This window comes from Phalacrocorax carbo, chromosome 1 (genome assembly GCF_963921805.1).
Source record: "Phalacrocorax carbo chromosome 1, bPhaCar2.1, whole genome shotgun sequence".
Lineage (NCBI taxonomy): Eukaryota > Metazoa > Chordata > Aves > Suliformes > Phalacrocoracidae > Phalacrocorax > Phalacrocorax carbo.
Window position 1 is genome coordinate 25,812,327 of NC_087513.1, and position 24,741 is coordinate 25,837,067.

The 24,741-nt window shown below is 41.3% G+C and overlaps 1 protein-coding gene across 4 annotated transcripts in view; it reads right to left on the minus strand.

Annotated features, from left to right (window-relative positions):
* The window catches only part of PTPRZ1 (protein tyrosine phosphatase receptor type Z1), a 146,032-nt gene that overhangs the window by 87,921 nt on the left and 33,370 nt on the right, over positions 1-24,741 (minus strand). For all 4 annotated transcript variants that reach the window (XM_064446512.1, XM_064446531.1, XM_064446522.1 and 1 more), the window contains exon 2: positions 17,580-17,645. In XM_064446512.1, the coding sequence (XP_064302582.1) occupies positions 17,580-17,645 (66 nt within the window). The remainder of the gene's footprint in view (positions 1-17,579; positions 17,646-24,741) is intronic.

Here is a 24,741-nt window from a genome sequence, read left to right on the forward strand (position 1 = left end):
ATATTAAATATGAAGTTTCAGGACAATTAAATGTCAACAGTAATTTTCACTGATGATCAACTGTAGAATCAAGCTAATACGCTTGTAATTTTTCTTATAATGTAAAATAATGAGGGTCTGCACAGGGAGAGCTAATTGTCATTGGGTATTACAGAGTGATTCCTCACCTAACTGCCAAATACTCCTGGTTTTGACATGACAATTTTTCCAATAATTTAATAATTTTTACACACTGAAAGTAGAATACATATTCGCAATGCATTTCTGAATATTTTTGCTACCCACTCCATCACTGCTAAAATCCATGCCTTTAAATTTTGTTTAGAAACCTACTCCATTGCTAATGTGATATAAACTGGTCATAACTATAAGGTAGGGCCGATTTAAAGTTCAACTGTAAGTTAAGGGAAGGCTTTTTACTGATTTCAGTTGGCTTTAGCTCTGGCTGTTAGACTAAAGTTTGAAATTCGAATCCAGGTAATTAGTTGCAGTTGTAAAATTTAGTACTTACACAGCAATAATTAAAATGTTATTTACATAGGAATTTATCAAAATGGGATTTATCTGTGGGGATAGCATAATAAAGCTGCTAACTGGGTATTTAATATTCATACAAGAATTTATTTTAAGACTATAAATCATTGCAATTTAATGATGCTTGAACAGGAAATAAATTTTCAACTTAAGCAATATTTTGCCTAGGCTACAGAACACTTTATGAGCCAACTTCCTTATATTGACTCATGCTTATAAAGTCAATGGAGTTAAAGCAAGGCTGAATTCGCCTGCAGAATATGAATGAGAATATAGGCAGCTGTTTAGCTGGTATCCAAGTTCAGATATGTTGGGAGACAGAAAGAGAGGAAGGGAGGAAGGAGGGAAGGAAGGGAGGAAGGAGGGAAGAGGGAGGAAGGGAGGAAGGGAGGGAGGAAGGGAGGAAGGGAGGAAGGGAGGAAGGGAGGAAGGGAGGAAGGGAGGAAGGAAGGAAGGAAGGAAGGAAGGAAGGAAGGAAGGAAGGAAGGAAGGAAGGAAGGAAGGAAGGAAGGAAGGAAGGAAGGAAGGAAGGAAGGAAGGAAGGAAGGAAGGAAGGAAGGAAGGAAGGAAGGAAGGAAGGAAGGAAGGAAGGAAGGAAGGAAGGAAGGAAGGAAGGAAGGAAGGAAGGAAGGAAGGAAGGAAGGAAGGAAGGAAGGAAGGAAGGGGAAACAAATAAGTAAATAAACGGAAGTCTTTGAAAAAACAGAAATTGCATAATTGCGCTGCATAGATCAGAAAATACCCAAAACTGTTACCATAGTATCTAACAAATCAGTACTTTAACTTATTTAGTAAATACAAGAGAGGGAGAAAATAGTGAGCAGCAGTAAATGGGAGTTACTAGGCTCTGTGTGTGCAGGAAACACTGGAGTTTCTCAGTTCTGCTAATTACACCTACTGATGACACAATGTGTGAAAACGTGCCATCACAAGGGGGTCCAGTATAGCATGTAGGAAAACCAGCTGACCTTGAGATCTGAAGTAGTAAAAATGGCATGAAATTCAACAATGCAATTTGTAAAATCATACATTTAGAGAATACTAGTGGGCGTTTTGGTTACTAATGAGAATCTCACCATAGGAAGAACATGGGGGAGGAGGAGAATCAGACCATGTCTGACAGTCTCAGAGGACTGTAAACAGTATGATGGAAAGGCAAAGTGTGTTCTGAAGCTTTAACCAAGCAACTCCTAGTGAAGATAGGAAAGTATTAATTTCTCTGCACAAACTCATTGGAACAGTTCATCTGGGATAAGTGCTTGAGATGCTGGTCACCCATCCTGACGACAAAAGAATTTTAACAGAACCAGGGGTGAGCAGAAAAATCTAGTGCAATGATCAAAACGGGAGAAGAGACTAGACTCTCTTGGTTTAATTTAAAAGACAAACAGGAGAGGGATATCAGTGCAGGAAAATATTGGCAATAGAAAAGAACTCTCCAAAAAACAAACAAACCAACCAATTCTATCAGAAGAACCAGATGACCTCAATGGTCCGCTAATACAGCTAGCTTGGAAATCCAGATAAGGTTTGAAAGTCAAGAGTGAGTTTCTGAGATAGTCTTTCAGTGGAACTATGAAGCAAAATGTCACAACTACCTTTAAAACAGAGTTTGATTAATTTTATGCAGGAGTTAGATGGCATGATTGCCTGTAACAGCAGGGTGTTGGAGTTGGGGAGTCCATATTTGGTCCCAATAAGAAAAATCGGAGCAGTTCAGTGTAAGGAATTTAATCACACTGGAAAATCACACTGACTTCATTCACAGGGGCTAAAGCTGAGCAACTGAGAGAGTATTTTGTTTCTATGAAACATTTATCAAGGCGACAGACTAAAGTAGACTGTAGTTCAGAGCTCTTCTCTGTAAGATCACTGAATCTGATGCAGCATGTTTCCAGGCTACCTAATAATCTGTTGAAGAGAATATGACCAACTTAACCTGAAAGAAGTGCCTGGAACAGAACTTACTGGTAGCTTATTATTTGGAACAAAGGCATTTATTCATGTTTATGTTTGAAATCTGTTTATGAAGTGAATTATATGTTTTCAGACTACAATATGCCTCAGTTGCATGGGATTTCAAAGTGAGTTTTTAAATCTGTTGGCATTTTAAAAAGGATTTTGCTATTTCAGCTACAAATTTATCTACAGGTTGCTAGCTATAAACCTGAGGTTTGAAAAATAACATTTTCCGATGGCTGAATGCAGGATGTACTTTATTTGTACTGATTTTTACACCAGGAAACCATATCAAAGAAAAGCTTTTTTGCTAATAACAATGTTTCAGATTGAATAATAAATTGTGAGGAAATAGAAAACACCCTTAAATCTTTTTATAGAAAGTAGTTAATGAATACAGCACAGTGTAAATCTCACTGCTCTTCATCGGCATTTACATTCATGTATTGACCTGCTGAGCTGGCAAGCTCACCAGTAGGTTTATATATGTAACTTGTAACACATCTATAGATACTCCAACACTCTCACAAAGGGAGGGGCAAAGAGCATATTCTTAACTGATTGATTATTTTTATAGTATCCAAATTGGTGCCAATATTATACCAAATATGAACCAAAAAGCATCTTTCGTTATGTTCCATGTAACTATGTGATACAGCAGGTAAGTGCCTTCCCTCATACTATGTTCCTATAAAACGTGCAGTGGGTGTGCTGGCTTTTGTGAACCCTTGCAGGCATGCCAGCTGAACGCACCATGGTAACCACGCTGGAGAGTGTCCCTGACATTTAGGAAAAGGCAGCTGGGAGAGACTGCAAGATAGTCAAGGAAACGTTCAGCCAGCTCTTTCTGCACTAGTTACTTGGGAGGAGAAAGGGTTTCTCCTGGAAACAGAGGAGATAAAGTGGCAAACTGACAGTTACTTCATACAGCCATTACTGAATGCCAGGGAGAAGTAGGCAACAAAACACTATACAATTATTTGATGGTGGGAAAAAGAAGAATTTTATAATGCAAAAGGAAAACAAGTTGTGGCTGCACTGTAAGAGAGGCAATAAGCCAATATTTCAAAAAGTGTCAAATGGAAAGGGTAGGAATATTACTCTAGAGAAAGGAATGGAGTGAGAAGATACAGGAAGTCATCCAGAAATGCTCTTTATAGCACATGCTCCACAGCTTCTCTAGATGCTATGATGTGTGATGATCTTGTGTATGCTTACAGCATTATCCTGGAGAAGCTGGCAGCTCATGGCTTGGACAGGTGTACTCTTTGCTGGGTAAAAAATTGGCTGGATGGCTGATCCAAGGAGTTGTGAATGGAGCTAAATCCAGTTGGCGGACGACCACAAGGGGTGTTCCCCAGCAGTCAGTATTGGGGCCAGTCTTGTTTAGTATCTTTATCAATGATCTGGATGAGAAGATCAAGTGCACCCTCAGTAAGTTTGCAGATGACACCAGGTTGGGTGGGAGTGCTGATCTGCTCAAGGGTAGGAAGGCTCTGCAGAGGGATCTGGACAGGCTGGATCGATGGGCCGAGGCCAGTTGTGTAAGGTTTAACAAGGCCAAGTGCCAGGTCCTGCACTTGGGTCACAACAACCCCATGCAACACTACAGGCTTGGGGAAGAGTGGCTGGAAAGATGCCCAGCGGAGAAGGACCTGGGGGTGTTGGCTGACAGCCGGCTGCACATGAGGCCGCAGTGTGCCCAGGTGGCCAAGAAGGCCACTGGCATCCTGGCTAGTGTCAGGAATAGTGTGGCCAGCAGGAGCAGGGAGGTGATCGTGCCCCTGTACTCGGCACTGGTGAGGCTGCACCTCGAGTACTGTGTTCAGTTTTGGGCTCCTCATTTCAAGAAGGACATTGAGTTGCTGGAGCGTGTCCAGAGAAGGGCAATGAAGCTGGTGAAGGGTCTGGAGAACAAGTCTTAGAATCATAGAATCATAGAATCGTTAAGGTTGGAAAAGACCCTTAAGATCATCGAGTCCAACCGCTAACCTGTCACTGCCAAGCCCACCACTAAACCATATTCTCAAGCACCACATCTACCCTTCTTTTAAATACCTCCAGGGATGGAGATACAACCACCTGCCTGGGCAGCCTGTTCCAATGCCTGACAACCCTTCTGGTGAAGAAGTTTTTCCTAATACCCAACCTAAACTTCCCCTGGTGCAGCTTGAGGCCATTTCCTCTCATCCTATCGCTTGTTACTAGAGAGAAGAGTCTGACCCCCACCTCGCTACAACCTCCTTTCAGGTAGTTGCAGAGAGCGATAAGGTCTCCCCTCAGCCTCCTCTTCTCCAGACTAAACAACCCCAGTTCCCTCAGCCCCTCCTCATAAGACTTGTTCTCCAGACCTTTCACCAGCTTCGTTGCCCTTCTGTGGACACCCTCCAGCAACTCAATGTCCTTCTTGGACTGAGGGGCCTAAAGCTGAACACAGTACTCGAGGTGCGGCCTCACCAGTGCCAAGTACAGGGGCACCATCACCTCCCTGCTCCTGCTGGCCACACTATTCCTGATACTAGCCAGGATGCTGTTGGCCTTCTTGGCCACCTGGGCACACTGCTGGCTCATGTGCAGCCGGCTGTCAACCAGCACCCCAGGTCCTTCTCCGCTGGGCAGCTTTCCAGCCACTCTTCCCCAAGCCTGTAGCGTTGCATGGGGTTGTTGTGACCCAAGTGCAGGACCCAGCACTTGGCCTTGTTAAACCTCATACAGTTGGCCTCAGCCCATAAATCCAGCCTGTCCAGGTCCCTCTGCAGAGCCTTCTTACCCTTGAGCAGATCAGCACTCCCGCCCAACTTGGTGTTGTCTTCAAACTTACTGAGGGTGCACTCGATCTTCTCATCCAGATCATTGATAAAGATATTAAACAAGACTGGCCCCAGCCCTGGGGAACCCCGCTCGTGACCAGCCACCAACTGGGTTTAACTCCATTCGCAACAACTCTCTGGGCTCGGCCATCCAGCCAGTTTTTAACCCAGTGCAGAGTGCACTTGTCCAAGCTATGAGCAGCCAGCTTCTCCAGGAGAATGCTGTGGGAGACAGTGTCAAAGGCCTTACTAAAGCCCAAGTAGACAACGTCCACAGCCTTCCCCTCATCCACTAAGTAGGTCACCTTATCATAGAAGGAGACCAGGTTAGTGAGGCAGGACCTCCCTTTCAGAAACACATGCTTGCTGAGCCCCATCCCCTGGTTGTCCTGCATGTGCTACGTAATGGTATTCAAGATGATCTGCTCCATGACCTTTCCCGGCACCGAGGTCAGGCTGACAGGCCTGTAGTTCCCCGGATCCTCCTTCCAACCCTTCTTGTAAAGGGGCATCACATTCGCTGGTTTCCAGTCATCTGGGTCCTCCCTGGTCGACCAGGACTGCTGATAAATGATGGACAGTGGAAGAGCATCCTTGGTATCCTCGGGTGGATCCCAGCTGGCCCCATGGACTTGTGAACATCCAGGAGAAGAAGCAGGTTGGTGACTGCCACTTCTTCAACAACTGGGACTTCATTCTGCATACCAACTCCATCTCCCAGCACAGGGGCCTGACAACCCCAAGGATGACCAGTCTGACAGGGGCAAGACTGGGGCAAGACTGAGGAAAGACTGAGGCAAAGAAAGCATTAAGTACCTCAGCCTTCTCCTCATCTTTCCTCTAAGGTTACCTTCCGCAATGTTTAGTCTGGAGAAGAGGAGGCTGAGGGGAGACCTTGTTGCTCTCTACAACTACCTGAAAGGAGGCTGTAGCAAGGTGGGTGTCTGTTTCTTCACCCAAGTAACTAGCGACAGGACGAGACTAAATGGCCTCAAGTTGCACCAGGGGAGGTGTAGATTGGATATTAGGAAGACTTTCTTTACTGAAAGAGTGGTCAGGCTTTGGAACAGGGTGTCCAGAAAGGTGGCTGAGTCACCATCATTGGGGGTGTTAAAAAAATGTGTAGACGTGGCACTTTGGGACATGGTTTAGGAGGCACGGTGGTGTTGGGCTGATGGTTGGACTTGATGATCTTAGAGGTCTTTTCCAACCTTAATGATTCTATGACTTCTATCATTACTAAAACAAACAATTTCAAAGGGAACTTCAGATGTATGATCAAGCCACTGCAACAGATGCTTTTATGCAGTGAAGAACAAGTATTGTTCTCATTTTGATCAGATACACGTGGCATGGGCACATTAGGACTGACAGGTGCACATATCTCTTCTTGTTGGTTAAATGTGTTGGTAAAGATTAGTTACAGTAACGTACTGAATCTGTTTGAAGCAGGTGCTGCATTGTTTAAAGTATGTGCCCCCTCCTTGCTTGTAATTTTTCACTGACTAGCACTCCAGCCAAAACTATTTGCTTTCCTGAAAACTGACAGAAAAAACACAGGTGGAAAAAAAAGATTGATCGTCCTGTACTGCCTATATGCAGAGTAGTCAGAACATGTAGAAGCAGGCAGAAAATCCACTCTATTCTGAAACAGGAGAAAAGAATTTATGAACCATTCACCCTGTATTCCTAAATACTCCAGCAACAGTATTCTTTTCAGTTCTTCCCTTTCAGTGACTCAGGCAGGATAATGCAAGGTGGGCTTTTTGTTGTTGTGTGCTTGTTTTTGCTATTAACTCAGTAAAAACTAATTGTTGGCAGCCTATGACCATGTACCCAAGCCCTGAATTCACTCCTTACACAGCTAGGGAAATATCAGAAGTTTGAAAACAAATTTCCAGTCCTGACATGTAAATGATTCTTCCTTCTCTTTTCCAGCTTTCAACACATTATCCCTCTTTTTGTTTTTCCATTTTTAATATCTTAATTGTCTTAACTGTGTTTTAAAAATGCCTCTGGTTAACACAGTTTTCATCAGATGATAAAGCTCATTGCCAGAGAAGGCACTGACAGAGAAATACCACATTCAGAGGGAAAACAGCTTAGCATCTATGATAAAAGATGGAAGAGACAGTCAATTGTGTCTGTGGCTCCTAAAATAGGATCAATGCCAGGCAATATCAGATAAAGCCATAGTTTAATTTCTCATAAAGAAAGCTCTTGGAAGAGAGCAGAAAGAGGCCGCCACAGGACGAATATGGAGCTTGTTGCAAGCACAACTATTGAAGCATAGTAAGAACTAGGTAAATAGGTACGCAGCTAGATGCCCTGACCCGGCTTTTCACAAAAAGGACTTTGTGCACCTTTCAGGACTGAAAGAGATGTTCAGAACTGAACTTCTGTTATTCTGGCAACCCAATAATGGAGGGAACAGTTCAGCTGATAAATCTCGTGGATGCACAGTGCCACAGCCACTTTCCTGCGGCCTGCTGCAAATTAACAGTTAGAGACTTTGACTGCTTTCATCAGGTTTTTCTCCAGAAGAAGGGATGACTTTGAATGTAGAAGAGTGATTTCATATGCACCACAACTGTAGAAAAAAGACAAAGGGAAGAAAGGCTGTGAAATTCAAGGCCAAGTACAGGGGCACAGAGCCTTAATTTGGAATTGTTTACTTCCTCTGGATGTAAGCAGCTTTTTGACATGCCCACTATTTCTTCAGGGTGGTGTGGAAAGCATGCTATCCTGGTAGAGAAACAGGGCCCAGACTTCTTCTAGGAATGGAAAACTTCAATTTCTAGAATGGAGCTCCCCATTGTAAACAATAAGCTGCGTAACTCTCCAGTGTGATTCAGGTTTCTTAGAACTGTGCTAATGTGCCAGTCATGATACTGCTTATAAGCTAATGGTGTATAAATAAACACCACATATCATCCCTCAGAAATTCTCGACAGGAAGTATTCTGTGTAGAAAGAAAAATTATTTCTGCCCCTTGCTAATTTTCCCTCTTTGAAATGAATTACTACAGCTTACAGCAAGCCTGCAAGCCTGCAGACCAAACTAGTTACTGCTGACACCCGCACAACCTCCAGACCTATGTAACAGTGAGCAGGTGGAAAAAAAAAATGCAACAACCATGGTAATGCTTCACAAGAGAGCACAGGGTCCAGCCACCAAGCTACAAACTGGGCTGGCTCTAACATGCAGCTGAAGGTAAGTAGAAGCTTGTTTTTACCTCAGATGAGAAGGTGGCATTCTTTACACATGGCAGAGGCAGACCTATAGAACTGGAAGTGCCATTTCTACAAGTTAATTTCAAAAAAGGTCAGGATTTTTTCACTGGTTTAGGGCTTCTGTCAGCAAACGCAGTTTCATCTAAAATAAAACTGCTGATGGGTTTACCTCTTTTCTCAAATTGAAAGGTTTTGGGAAAATTATTATTGTGGGAAAAAAGTCACATTACAACATTTGAAAATAAAATTCCAAAGTAGAGCATGAAAATGTAGTTTAAGTTCATTTACAGTAATTTCCAGTAACTTAGCATTCAAAATTTAGTAACTGAAATCATATGTGCTGCTGCTCCTGTGCTCTGCTTAACTAAGGCAGATGCACTTGCAAAATACCAAGCACACATCCGTCACTGAGTATATTGGGTTTCCACGGCAAGTCTTTGGTAGTGGGGGAGCTACCGGGGTGGCTTCTGTGAGAAGCTGCTAGAAGCTTCCCCGGTGTCTGACAGAGACAAAGCCAGCCAGCTCCAAGATGGACCTGCTGCTGGTTAGGGCCAAGCACATCAGTAACAGTGGTAGTGCCTCTGGGATAACAGATTTAAGAAGGATGGAAAAACTGCTGCACAACAGCAGCCAGGAGAGAAAAGTAAGAGTATGTGAGAGAAACAACCCTGCAGACACCAAGGTCAGTGACTGAAGAGGGGGACGAGGTGCTCCAGGTGCCGGAGCAGAGATTCCCCTGCAGTCCTTGGTGAAGCCCATGGTGAGGCAGGCTGTGCCCTGCAGCCCATGGAGGTTAACAGTGAAGCTGAGAGCCACCTGCAGCCAGGAGGACCCCATGCAGGAGCAGGTGGATGCCCGAAGGAGTCTGTGACCCCATGGGAAGCCCGTGCTGGAGCAGGCACCTGGCAGGACCTGTGGACCCACTGAGAGAGGAGCCCACACTGGAGCATGTTTGCTGGCACGGCTTGTGACCCTGTGGAGGACCCACGCTGGAGCAGGCTGTTCCGGAAGGACTGCGCCCTAGGGAAGGGACCCACGCTGGAGCAGTTCATGAAGAACTGCAGCCCATGGCAAGGACGCACATTGGAGATGTTCACGGAGGACTGTGTCCCGTGGGAGGGACCCCACACTGGAGCAGGGGAAGAGTGTGAGGAGTCCTCCCCCTGAGGAGGAAGGAGCAGCAGAGACAACCTGTGATGAACTGACCACAACCTCCATTCGCCATCCCCCTGCGCCACTCAGGGGGAGGAGGTGGAGAACTCAGGGTTAAAGTTAGGCTCGGGAAGAAGTTTTTAAGGTTTGGTTTTAGTTCTCATTATCCCACTCTGATTTGACTGGTAATAGATTTATTTCCCCCAGTTGAGTCTGTTTTGCCCATGACGGTAATTGGCGAGTGATCTCCCCCTGTCCTTATCTTGTCCCACGAGCCTTTCATTATATTTTCTCTCCCCTGTCCAGCTGAGGAGGGGAGTGATGGAGCAGCTTTGGTGGGCACCTGGCACCCAGCCAGGGTCAACCCACTACACTGTAGTTTGCAGTGGTTGTGGCTTCAGGGACACCTAAGCCTACAGGACAGCTTTCTGCTGTCAAAGTGGGAGGCCACGCTTCTCCTGCCCCCTCCTTCTCAGGATCCTTCTTCTTACCTTCATATTCTTTCTGTGCTCCCAGCCATGCAGACTTGTCTAACCATGCCTTTTGGAGAACTGCTTTAACCCTTATTGACCCATGGAAAAACTACGTAGAAGGGTTTGTTTTCTAAGAATTAATGAGCTACAGCAAGGTTGTGAATGGCTTCAAGTCTGTGCATATGTTGCACAGAATTAGTTATTGCCCTTATTCCAGTACATTAGCAAACTGTGCATACTGAAATGATAGGGATATTAAAACATTTGGAAAAAAACCCCCAAATTCTTTTATAAATACAGCAGAATAGCCTTTGAGTAAAAGTGTTCATAAGAAAATCCTAAACAAATAGGCTGTAGGAGGTGAGTAAAGCCAGGTCTTCTGTAAACATAAGCAATGGGAGGATTATTTGTTGGGCTCTAAACTTCACAAATCCATAAATCGTATTGATATGAGATGATGATCTCAAAGTAATCATCTGTGCGTTTTGTAATCAAGTGGTCCTCAAGAACATATCCTTCCCACTGCAGCATAGATAGAATGGGCTTGTAAATGAGAAATCATTCAGTAGTGTATACATGAGGATACCTTTATGATAATTTTGAAGGGCAAAGAGGCTTAGGCAGAGGCTATAGTCTACTGTGAAATATCCACAATCTGCTGTTTTCATTTTACTTTGGTGTATTCCCAAAGACCGGTCTCCTAAAAAAGCTTTTAATTTCCAAATGCATTTACTTAATGGGTAGTCTCCACAACTTTCTGACTCCTGGCCAGACCTTATCAACACAGCATGGCCACACTATGCAAATACCTCACACTTTGATTTCTACACTTCAGAAACCAACCCTTCTGCATTTGAGTAATCTAGTTGATGCTCAGAATGAGATGCTGTGCAGTTTCTGAAAATGACCCAGCTGTTCTCTTTGCTTATAGCATTTAAACAGTGAAATGGGGGAAGGAACAGGTCTTATCAGAGTTCCTTACCAGGAAACTCTGGCAAACAGATCACTTAAGCCTTTACTGACAGAAAAACGCTATAATTTGACCAGTGAGGAGCCAAATATGAATACCAACATGTGGTTCTTCATACCTGTCCTACAAGCATCTAACTTTGAAAGGTCCTTGAATGCGGGGTCCAATCCTCTAATCTCCCCTCCAGAAAAAAACAAAACCCTTGTAACAGTTTTCCATTCAGTTTATCCTAGAAATATCGACTGAATCAAAGCTACATAAATTGCACTTTGCTGCTAGTAGCCTTCTACTGCTCAAAGATCAGCTCTCCTGGTTGAGAAGAAAGGACGTTTGAAACAGATTCTTCTGAACCATAACACTTCATATGACTTCAAAAGTCTGATCACAAATACACCGAATAGATCTTATTTGTGTTGAATAACATGCTTTGTGTTGTTGATTCAGTACACTGAGATATCTTAAAAGGGAATTCTCTATGGCAAGCAATGCCAGCATGTAGCTTCCCGCTTGAGGACACCTTGTCTCTTTGATGTGAACAGATGCATAACACTGTAATTTCTGTTGCTGAATCATCAGCCTTCCCAAAACTGCAATAATGCCATAGGCTTTTTAATTAATGAGCCTGTGAATTTAGTGACAAAACACTGGAACCATGAGTGACTGTGTGATCTGGGGGATGTAAATACATGTAATGAGCTATCATGCAAGAAAAGGTATGACAGCCTCTGAAGCATAAGGTCTACTGATAAAGAAAAGACTCTCTGCAGAGCTGTTTTATATGAGTTAATAAAATAATGCATCTTATTTTGATTTCTTATGCAGCATCCTTTACAGAAGGAACCTAAAGGGCCCAAGAGTATAGGCTTTTCTTTATTACTCACAACAGATATAGCACATGATTATACTTGGTGAATATAAAACACAAAGAGATTTATTTCACAGGAGGTGATAAAAAGAACAGATCTTCTCACAAAGCTATGCTGATACTGCCACAGTAGTTAGATAGCAGGAAAAACTGTGAACTTAATTTGGTATGCATCATCTCCCCAGAGCATGGTTTTATCCATCCAGTGAAAGCAGGAGGTTTCATCAGCTTTTGGCCAGGGCTCTCTTGGAGACATTTCAGCTTGGTCTGGTAGAACTGTCTATTAAATCAGCCAGTTCAGCAAGCAGCTCCTGGATCCCACCTCCAGCAGGCTCCTGCTGGTGCCTCCCCCTCTCCCACATAGCCTGACTGTCAGGATTTGGCTCACGAAATGGCTCATCTATCACAGTCCACCCTCGCCTGCAGTGAATAGGGCCCAAACCCTACACTTCTACCCTCTAGCTCCCTTTGCCCTGCTCCTGGAGCTGTCTCATAAGGGGCATGCACAGGTGCCCACATTCACTCGCTCTTCAGCACAGCTTCTTCTCCACTGCAGCTGCAGGGCAGGAGACAATGCCTGTATGCCTGGCCTTGCCCATCCTCCCAGTGGGTGGCTGCTGAACAGGGAGACAGGGTGAGGATGAGGGGAGAGCCGGAAACTTTCCAGTTTACCAGCCTCAAATTGTGGGGTAATAGAAGCAGAAGACATTTCAGAAAATAAGTAGAATTGGTTATCAATGTCAAAATAACTTTCTTGAGTCACAGCTGAGATAGTGAAGATCCTCGCTCACTTTTCAGGCTGAGCAGCTGAGCAGAAAGCATAGTCCTGTAAATTATTACGGATATAAGCAACAACATACTTTACCATAAACTTCATGAGCAGTGACTTTGCTGTAGAATCTCCTTAGTACTCAAGGATGATAGAGCAACATTTGAAATTAACACATTAGATCTTGTTTGGGCAAGAGAGAGAATTACATTTTCTCAGTACCACTGAAAATAAGGACATTCTCATTTCTGAGCCAAACTACAGTCAGCAACATTTGAAGCCATCAATGCAAATTTCCAGGACTTGGGGTGGCAAAAACAGCCTTTCAACTGACAATGAAGGTTTTGTCTGCGTAGTGATAGTAATGGGGAACGATGAACTAGGGGGATATCTCCAGGGAGTGTTGAATCAGACACAGAATGATAACAATTTTAAGCTTAACAAGATTAGTTCAGTCTTCAACATGGGAGCAAAACCAACAAGCCGTTATATTTAGCCATTGTTATTGTGGAAAGTATTGGTCAGAAGAGGGTTATCAACACACTGCCAAGTTTTATACTGTGATACACCAGATACTAAAAATTATCTGAAAAGATCATAATTAATTATCCTGATAGACGAGTTGTGTGTGAGTCAGCAGTGTGCCCTTGTGCCCAGGATGACCAAGAAAGTACAAGGCTATGTTAGCAAGAGTGCAGCCAGCAGACAAGGGAAGTAACTTTATTTCCCTCTACTACACAAGCCAGGTGACATCAAGAATGCGGAGTGCAATTTCAACTTCCTCCCCAACCCAGTATGAGATGGATATTAACAAACTAAGGGCCACTGAGATGATCAGGGGATCCGAGCACTTCAGGTACAAGGAAAGGCTGAGGCACCTGAGTTTGCTGAGGCTGGAGAAGAGAGGGGGAACCTAGCTGAAGTCTACCACTATGTAAAGGCAATCCACAGAGCAGCGTACAAGGAAGGGGCAAGAGGCAATGGTCACAAATTGCAATAAGAGAAATTGTAGTTGGGTAAATAAAAAAAATTCTTCAGAATGACAGTGGAACACACAGCCCAGGCTGCAGCATCTCCCTCCCTGGAGGATTTTAAAAACTCTGCTGGACAAGGTCTGAACAACCTGCTTTTCTCTGCTTTGAGCAGGACATTGGACCAGATGATCTCCAAGGGTCCCTTCAAACCTAAATCATTCTGTGATTTGTGAATCTTCCCTCTGGAGAAAAGGGAAATATTATTCACATTCTGCTTGCAAACAACCAAATTGTTCTTTGAATATCCAGAGACCCAAATGTTTTTACTCAAATCACTCTTTGGTCAGGATCAGAGTTGCATTTATAATGCAATTATGTATCCACCTATCACATAATGAATGGCAGCAGAAACTGAACTTAACACCCCTGAATGATGATACAAAGAACACTGAACTGGCTGTGCTGTTCATTTACATAGTGAATTCAGTTTTTAAAAACTCTCAGCTTTTGTAATTCCTGGAAGGTTGTTTAGAATTTCTTGCTTTTAGCAGAATTTAGGTCTGTTTTTTCCCCTAAACCACGTAACTTGTTTGTTGTGAACAAGAACCCAAATCCCAAGCGTAAAAACCCAACAGAAAGAATTTTCACTGGAAAAAACAAGTCTTCTTTGTGGTATCATTTGATAATTCTACATGTCAACATTCAGACTTAGAGTTTTCACGGAGTGCTATCAACCAGCCACGTTGAAAAAAACAAACAAACAGAAAACAGCACTATATCATTCCTTCTGGCAAAACCAATACAGATAAACAAAGCAACAATAAAAATTAATCTTTCATCTGTATGATAGAGAAATAGCTGAAGCTCATATTGCTTGCTTTATGGTTCGAAATGAGATTGCTTAACCTTAGTGGTGCAGCTAAATAATGTCTAGATGATCTTTGGTCATCAGTTAGTATGTAACTGATTTGAGGAAGTGAACTTTCTCAGTAGACTTGGTTTTTCTACAACAAAAATGGTTGGAATCACTTTTGGTATATGACATAATTTGAAAATATTCTGTTGTTATAAAATTTTTATCTGTACCACCATTTTAATGAAAAATACAGTGAAAGGTTGTTAAAATAAAGTCATCTTACTAATGAAGTAGCTTCAACAACCATTTGTTCCTGAAAAAGTTGGATCCATCTGTAGTGTGCATTTGCATGTACCATTTCTTTAACACTGTATTTGTTTATGCAAATATATGCAAAGTCAGGACACAAAGAAAACCTAAATTCGTGCTTGTAAATGCAGAATTTGTCTATGGCTTAAAGCAGAGCCCTTAGAAGTACCACAAAACATTTCCAGTAACATTTATGGCTTCATTTACCCGAGAGTCAAAATCTGATGATGAGTCACATAAATTACAGTATGCGAAACTGCTTTATTATGAAACTTCACCTTCAGAAACCGCATGATTGCAGCAGGTAAGATTCAAGTTATTTCTCTAGTTACATTTTACTTTCATCTCACAGCACCATCCCAGGAAAGGACTGTATTGACCCACTGTGGCTAATGTATCTGGAATTTCTTATTTGGTATAGAGAATTACATCTGCGCAAACTCAGATTAGTTTACCAAGCCAGTTAGATTTTTCTTAGTTTCTTAGTTTTCTTATGGTGGATTAAAATCCATGCTTGCTAGATCCCAAGGCCCACTCCTAACACTTCACTGGCACACAGAAGGTAATTTTTCAGGTCTTTCTTTGGGTTACAAGACAGAAGAATATAACTGGTGTCTGAGGAAAGGATGAACTGATAAAGAATAGATCATCTATTCAGAAATATGCGTGTTGGTCTATGCCTCAAAACAGTAAGTCTGAGCTAGGTATAGTCGTTATATATACAGTACTTGATATTACTTGCCCCAGGAATAAAATTATGATATTAAAATAAACAAACAAACAAAGAAACAAACAAACAAATAAATAAATAGAGATCAAAATCATTATGCCTCAGCCTCTAGAGTTCTGTGCCTCCAACACACAATGTTAAAATTTGTAATTTTTCGTCACATTCAAGTAGACTATGGTTTTTTTAAGTGAAAGCTGAATTTATGTATTCCCTTCATGCCATGAACCAATTACCTCGTATTTCAGGAAAACACCCAATCCCACACGGCTTCCAATACAGTTGGCAGCCCTAGACACGGAGGACCTGATTTACATACAGCCCCCGCCAAAAGCTTTTAAAATCCGTATCCAACCATGGCTGGAGCTGGCTGCGTTATGAGTGCTGGGGACACGCTGAGCCTGGTGAAGCGGCAGGAGCCGGGGCAGGATGCTGCAGGAGCAGGAGGCTGCAGGGGCAGGAGGCTGTCGGTCAGGGCACGCACTGCTGAGCCGGCTCCTCTCACATCCAGCCACCCCTTGCACCATATGCATCTGACTATATAGGTCTGAATAGGGAGAGAGGCTTTGCCAACAGTAGAGTCACTATGGCAAGGCACATGAAGTGCGATGACTACACGAAGGCATCTCACATGTTAAAGGAGAGAACCAACAGGTCTGAATCCTCTGGCTTTGCAGAGTCTGTGCTGCTTTGCCATCCAAAATACCCAGTAAATGTGGCCTGTGGCTGCTGCAGCATCTGCACAGCGGTGGGAGCTCTGTGCAGGCTAGGGAAGAGCTCTATCCTCCAATATCCTATGCAAAACCCATTCGCTATTCTTTAAAGTAAACTCATAAATTGCCCTCTGGTCACCTGTAATCCTGGAGGCTTATCTATGCGTTCCCCTAACTGCAATATTAAAAAATGGATGGATTTTGAACATGAAATATCATATTGATTGATCTTATGCTTGGATTTTGCAGTACAATGTGTGTAAGTGGGAGTTTTCATTATAAATCTCATTTTGAAGGGTTTATGACTAGCCTGTTTCAATTCTCTCTAGGCTCAAAAACTTGTCAGATATGTTTTACCCTGGAACTGTCTCAGAAATGAGAAAGAGAGTGAGACAAAGGAAAAGAATAGTATAACTTTCTTTAACTACAGGAACATATTTTGAAACAAATATATGAAACACTGAAATTTGACAGTCTTTATTTCTTTTAATAAATTAGTGTTTTTTGAAACAGTAACTTAAATAATTAAAAATGTCAGTCTATGCACATCTTCAGGCAGTCACTTCTTACATTCTGGGTAAAATATACCTATCATTTAGGACAAAATTACCTTTTCAATATTACTGAAAGTAGCTTGACTTTTACAGGAGAATCTAGGAGGCAAATTGTGAATTGTGAATAGTCCTCTGTGATGAGACAAAGCCCGTGCAGAATTTAAGGGTATACCTTTCTTACTGATGTAAATGAGAGAGCCCAAATGATTGTTTTTTTAGGAGAATAATGGTGGGAGCTGGAAAGGATGCTCAGGTGCTCAGAAGCAAAGTGCAGAAGTTCTTATGCAGTAGGTGGATATGTTCTTGCTTGCACAACATGCTGTGCCTTTTTTCAGCCTTTCTGTCTACTTTTCAAACTTGCCAGAACAGTAATACTCAGATGATGAAAGAGCACCTAACAATTTATTGGCTCAGCCTTCATCAAGGAAGTCATGTCTCAGGATTAAAGTTTGAAGGATGAGAGCTTTCTCTTTCCAAAAGTAACAGATGTAAGAAATGAAAATAGTCTCTCCTGTTGTAATGTTCCTGCAATTTTTCAGACTCCATTTCCTACTCTTTCACTTTAGCAATTGTTGAGGCATATGGACAGTGGTATACAGACACAACAGACCCTTGAATTTATAACAATGAAAGTGAAAATATCAAAGCAAAATAAGTTCTTCGACAGACACTTTTGCTTACCTGTATATGACCAATCGATCTCTTCAATCAATTTCCGCTGTTGCCTATAGTATCCGTACGCCAAATCTGCAAAATAGCAATGAATTTACAATATAAAAACCAGAAGTATAAGAAGAACTTGAAGTGTAGATAACGCACCCCCCTCCAACAAGATAATCACTGTTTTAATTACTGATTATTTACTTTGTACTTATCTTGGACCTTAGATGGTAAGTATTGGTTAAATAGAATATAAATACCATCAACATTGTGGCATATAAAGGATACAAGCAAAGCAAACAGAAGTGGTTTTCAGTTTATCTGAATGTCATTTGTTATTCAATTTTTACCTCTTAGCTTAAGACTTGACATATGTATACTGGTAGGACCAATGGTTTATTCTCCCCAGACTTCAGTCCACCCAGTTTTCTTTCTTTATGTTCACATGATATCTATTTTCTTTATGTTGCACCCAGGTTTGTATGTTCCTTCTTTCTTTCCTCCTTTCTCTCTCTTTCCTTCTCTTTCTTTTCATACTTTCTTTCCATTTTTCATCACAGCTTTCTCTTTTCATGCTGCTTTCTCTTTTGAAATGAATACAACCCCACCCTTGGAGGAACCATCTTCTGTGATGAACAACCAATCCAGATTACGTTGAAATCAATGCAAGTTAAACTTTTACTTCAGTGTAGTCAGGACTTCACATATTTTCTCTAACTTTGTATTAGTGATACCATTTAAAGTTAGTGAACAAAATATTCTAAAATGTCATTTCACTGTGTACTATCATCAGCAATGTAATAGCTGAAATATGTGAAGTTGTTTGTATCTCCATAAACTTTATGGAGAAAGGCGGCTAGGTATTAGATACTTTTTAATCACATATTTCTCCAGAGAGAAATATCTAACTATATAAATACTCATTGATTTATTCTGACTACTGAATAACCTTCACCGTTACATCTTTTATGCCAGTACAACTCTGGCAATGCTACTGATGTGTGCAAATAGATGACTATGCCCCCTAATACCTATTAATATATGTAAATTGCAGATATAGATTTTTTGAGACTGTCATTCTGAGAGTCATAATGTTAACTACCTTCATTAAATACTGTTCTAGAGAAGCACAATATAACCTATTTAAGAAATAATTGCATATGAGCACGCTGAGCACACACATGGATTGCTTCCTGAGAAAGTGCCATAGAATTCTGCTCACATTCTGCAACAAACACAATTTAATGAAACAGTTTCATAGCATCCATTTCTTTTTATTCAATGCAGAAAAGTATGTAGTGCTGATTACAGGATGTTAAATCATAATTGTTATTTGCAAGGTTAGAAATGTTCTGTGTCTTACAATGGCTTTTTGCTACCTATCTGAAGCCCATACGTTTTAGTAACTTCATCAGGACTTCTGCCTCTGCCATGAAATTGCAATTGCCCTTAAATGTTTTTCCCTTTCTCTTTCTTCCAGCCAACAAAACCCCCTTGCAACACTTCGCAACATTCACTCACTAAGATTTTTACAAAAAGATCAAACCTTACATGTAAGTAACGGCACTGAAAAGGGATTTGCATGCACCAGCATTGTCTTTGGACCACATTTTCAAGTCAATGTACATTGTGTCCCATTCTTTAATTAATTATGTAAAAGAAAGCTGTTTAAGTCCTGATTCACAGGTGTTAGTTGCTGTCTCCAGTTTCCTCCTTTATCCATTGTCCTCTTAATTGTTACTTCAAACAATTAGTTGAGCATTCATATGCTAACTAAGCAGGGTTTGGGCGTGAGAGCGTCCCACCACTTTTTAAATTCCACATGGAGGTCTGATGGACAAGGAGTGATAGCTTCAATGAACAAGAAAAAAAGGGGCAAGGTTCACTTTTTTGGTGCATTACACACTTATAGACCCTGTAAATCTTATGGAAAGTCTTTATAAATGCCAGAAGACGTTAGGAGTTCATACACCTTCTTTCCTCTGCTATTCACCTATTGTGCTCCCACAGCCCCTTCACAGCACACTCACAGCCATGCGCCTTCTCACATCTGCAGGGATTGTCAGTGGTTTTGGTCTTGCCTCTTTCCACTTCAAACATGTAGCAAAACTGGGGAAGCAAAGCAAATTTCATCTGGGAAAGGAAGTGACTGAGGAATCACAGTTAGCACGGGTGCCAGAGAAAAGCTCTGTGTGAGTGTATGAGGATAAGGGAATTCTTCCCTTGAGCTACTTGGGTAAACTGCCCTGGCAAAACACAACCATGCATCCTATGAAGGGATGCTGTGTAAACAGTCAGCATTGACCAGCTAACAGGGTAGAGACCAGCTGGAAAGAAATTATTTTATTTTATTTTATTTTATTTTATTTTATTTTATTTTATTTTATTTTATTTTATTTTATTTTATTTTATTTTATTTTATTTTATTTTATTTTATGTAGAGCTAACAAATTGACATCCCCTTTGCTCATGGTATATGACAGCAGGTACTTCTGTTTAAATAGTATAATTCCTTACACTTAATTTAAATTAATATAGTAATAATGATCATGAACATCTTCACAAAAGAGAAGGCAAAACTGATGTCAAATTTGTGGTGTTATATGAAAATCTATGATACTGATACTTGAGCTTGATGAGCTTGACAGTCAGCATGGATCTTGTGACACTGACTGACATCTTCAGCCAGTGCCCAAAATAGTCTGAATTTTACTGGTTGAGGTGCTGCTTTATGGAGCAAAAAAAATCCTTAATGTTCTGTTCTGCTTCCAGGAAGCTGTTGAACATGTTTCCATAGATTGTTGATTTATTTGTAGAACAAGGCAGCTCATTTGCAGGATCATGTTTTAACCAGTTTTTATGGTTATCTTTCTATGCCTGTCAAGGAGACACGCAAGGTATCATTAAATGCTTTTTGTTCCCTTTTTCTACCCTCCTTCAAAGCCAAAGTTTTCTGTCTGAGGTTGTGAGATTTGCTTCTTTTTATATTCTGTCCAAGTAGTGCTCACACCATTGCCCAAGGCCCACCAAGTCAGGCAAATGCTCCCTCCTCTGCTCATGAGGGGTAGCGGGACCGACTGATTTGTGGCTGACCTTGTCTCATGTTCAGCCATGGTGAGAAAAGAGAGAAGATAGGTTTCTGGTTCAAGCATAGTGCTGGGAATAATAAGATCTTGTAGATACTTTTTTCCTGTTTAAAAAGTATAAATAACTAGATTTTCTTCTTCCTGCAATGAGTCTGATATCCCTTTTGCACTTACTGGCCTTGGTTGAGTTGCTTTTGATTTACTGCTGTGAATGAAACATTCAGATCTTCAATGTGTATTTCTTCATATATAAAGGTAAAAAAATGAATGGCTTTAAAGAGGAACAGAAAGAAACAGCTTTGAGGGAAGCCCTCTTGGTTTGGCACTCTGTGCCAGGATAATGAGTCAGAGAGGTGGAAATGGGACCTTAAACCTCTGAATCCTGTCAGGGAGAATCCTCTGAGATGTGCCGAGACAACAAGCCCCAAGTATCCACCAGAGACTCCTCTCCTAAACCTCAGTAAAAAGGGTGTTCTGAGGACAGTGCCTGAGTCACAAGGTATGTTTGGGGATGCTACACTCAACATGCTGCTTTGCTGCGCAGGATACAAGCTCAGGCATAATCTGACACTGTAATTTATACCAGGCTGCTGTAATTTTAATAGCCCTTTATGCCTGTCCTTTTTGCCACAGCAGTGTCAAGCGATATCAGCTGCTAGACTCAGGAGGACAAAAGGACAACCTCCTTATGGTTTTACCTCCACTCAGCCTGAACTTGTGAGCTGCATCTGCAGCGGAGCTGGCATTTATGAGATTCTGACACCAGAATGACTTACGTATGGGAATTGGGACACATGTAGAGAATGTCTGTGTTTTTGAGATTTTATACAAACAGGGCACTGACGGTCTGTGTGTACAGCAGGGGCTGGCACTCTTACCTACGCATTCAGATGGCCAACATGGTTTGGCCCTGGGAAGTTACATCTCACTCAACATTTTCCTCCTATCCCAAAATCTAATTTGGGAGCAAAGAGGATAGACTCTAAAGTCATAAGCATTCATCTAGTGTAAGTGGATAATGGCAATGTATTACAGCCATGGAAATAAAGGCTATGTTGGTATTAAAACCGATGGGAATTTCAATTTACGTGTGAGCAGAGGGGAAGAATCACCTCCCTCAACCTGGTCGTCACAATTCTTTTGATGAAGCCCAGGATACGGTTGACCTTCTGGGCTGCAAGCATACATTGCCGAGTCATGTTGAACTTCGCATCAGCCAACACCCCCAAGTCCTTCTCCTCAGGGCTGCTCTCATTCCATTCTCCCCCTAGCCTGTATTTGTGCGTGGGATTGCCCCGACGCACGTGCAGGACCTTGCACTTGGCCTTGTTGAGCTTCATGTTTATACAGGGTAGCTGAAAGAAAAACTGTGTGTGTCTAGTGGCTAAGAAGTGGGACACCAGGCAAAGGTCCTGCAAAGAAGTCAAAGAGAGGAAGACAAACTGCAAAACTGGCATAATAATACATTTTTTAAAAAAGAAGCTACACGTGATTAGCAAAATAGATGCTCAATCCTCTTCAAATTTAAAAAGAATACAATAGATCAGAAAGACTCTTATTATGTAGGTTCTACTTCCGAAAGTAAACACAAAACCTTAAACACAGCCAAAACTCTGCAAAATCACCTCTGATGATAAATAGAGCAGTTCTTCAACAATTGCCATTTCCTTATTTTTGCTCCTTCCATTGTCAAGAAGGTCACAGGATCCGCTTCTAATACCTTTCATCCATCTTATGAAGGTGTAGCTTCATTGCCTCAACTGAAATAACTTTTGATTTATACTGACGGAGGAAATGAAAAGATTCAGAGCACAATCTGCTAACAGTCTTGAAGTTCTAACTGACAGGAGCTATCTATAAATCCCCTTCAGAAAGTGATCTACATTTACCTGAGTAAGGTCTCTCACTTATGGATTTATTTAATTTTGTAATGGCATCTGTAAAATCCTTAAAACCACCAAAATGCTTTAACAGCCCACCTCTGTAATTTCATATATTCTTTCTCCCTGAAAGTCATAGTGTTTAAATCTTTTGTCAAGATGGGTCTGAGAATTCTCACAGCCTTAGAGAAATTTAAAAATCTTTTTTACCCACAGTTCCTTTTGTGTAGACTTATTTTAGGCATCAGTACATGTTCAAGTATCTATAAAGAGAGTCAGGTCCCTTCATTATGCTGGAGTGTAGGATGCTCATTCCAATACAGATTTAAAAAGTGAGACTTTCTCTGCACTAAATATAACGCCAAAACAAAATTCCTCTTACAATTTGACAATTGTCATCTGTATTTACTAACACAAATTGAGTTTAAATGTAAAAAAAAAAAAAAACAGAGGAGAAAAAGATTGATTGGCTTCATTTAAAAGCAGTTAGTGTTAAGCACCAGAGTATTAATAGGCACTCTGCTTACTTACCCTGTCACAACTTTAGAGTGAACAGTGCCATGAATTAAAAGGGTAATCCATATGGCATCAGCTAAGGTTTATAAATCACATTTAATCACATTTTTTCCAGTGCATTTGTATATGCAAAAGCAACAAGGACTCCAGTTTGACCAATATACATTCCACCCCATTGGAATTTTACATGCCTGGGCCTTACAGAGCCTCTGAAATTTCTAAGCAGCCAGTGGAAAGTGGGAAGGATCTCAGGATGTCACAGGGTGTGAGCCAATCTGCTTAAGTAACCTGCTTCCACCTTCACTCTGACTGCCGGCCAAGCAGCAGGAAATGTTAGAAGCCTCCTTCCATTTGTCATCTCGTGCAACTAGACATCATCTGAAGATGGAGAAAAATGGTCTGATAGACTTCAGCTTCCTATGCGGCCATTAACAGTTAGTTGAAGCATTGGCTACAGTAAGTTTTAAGGCTTCTCTGTTAACCGAATCAAGTGTCTGCTCACTGAAATGAAGCTGATAATACACATTTTAGGTGGGAGAATGGTACTAATCTTTCCAGAATGCATATTTCTGAACACACACGATGAGTGAAATGAAGTGCCTGTATTTAGCTCTTGGGCTAAATACAAAGATATCTTGGCAATTTAAGAAGCCAGAGAACTAAATAACCCAGGAGAGCCGGACGACTGGCTTGCTGCTGAAGATGTTAAATGGATTTTAGGTGTCCAAAGCCAAAATCAGAAGGGACTGTAATCTCCCCAAAGTTGTTACACTGTTGTCCTATGTATGAAGTGAGGCAAACTGAGGATTATGATAGAAATTGGAACTGCTATTCAAAAAAGCATCAAGGAATCAATGACCCACTTATATAACTCTGCTGCTACCCAGATTCTTTTCCCCATACCCAGATAGTCTTTTAATGCAACACATGTAAATTAACAGAATCACAGAAATAAAAAGTAAATCCAGACCAGACATGAAGAAACAAAAATGCGATCAAGTCAGTGAAACTACAGGCATTTGGTTTCAAAATTAATTTACTTCTCTGTTAGCACTACCAGGGAAGTAGGAAAAAGACAGAGTTGAACAGAAACAGACTTTGTTGAAACATAAATAGTAATGGTAACTTAATTTTATTTGCACGATCGTCTTCAACGTTCTGGGTATTCCACAGGCAATTTTTTTATTATTTGATTTCTGGCAAAAATGCATGTCAAGAACTGTAATAAATATAATTATGAATTAAGAATATGTGGTTTACGGCTTATATTTAGCACCTAAGTGTAAAAACATTTACAATCCCCTTTCCAACAAAAAAGAAACATAGCAGTAGACATTTCAGAACTCCAACGAAAAATAACCCAAATTTAAGTCCTACACCCAAAATCTCAGAGTTCACATTTAACTGACTTTTGGAAATGTTCTTAAAAATCTTTACTATGTTTCCCCAATGCCTCTCCACCTGTTAACATCTGCAGATCAGTAAAGCTCTACAGCTTTGGAAATAGCTATCTAAAACTCTTGAGAGTAGACCTTGTGCAAGTCATCTCAAAGGCACATTTGCTGAAAGGAATGCTTTTTTGCATAGTAGGGGCTATGAAGTCAAGCTGTTAGAAACTTTCTCTTTTGCACGCTATTTCAAAAGGTAAAAACCATCTTGTGGACTCTAATGAACAGCCTTAGACTGAATCCTATGAACATG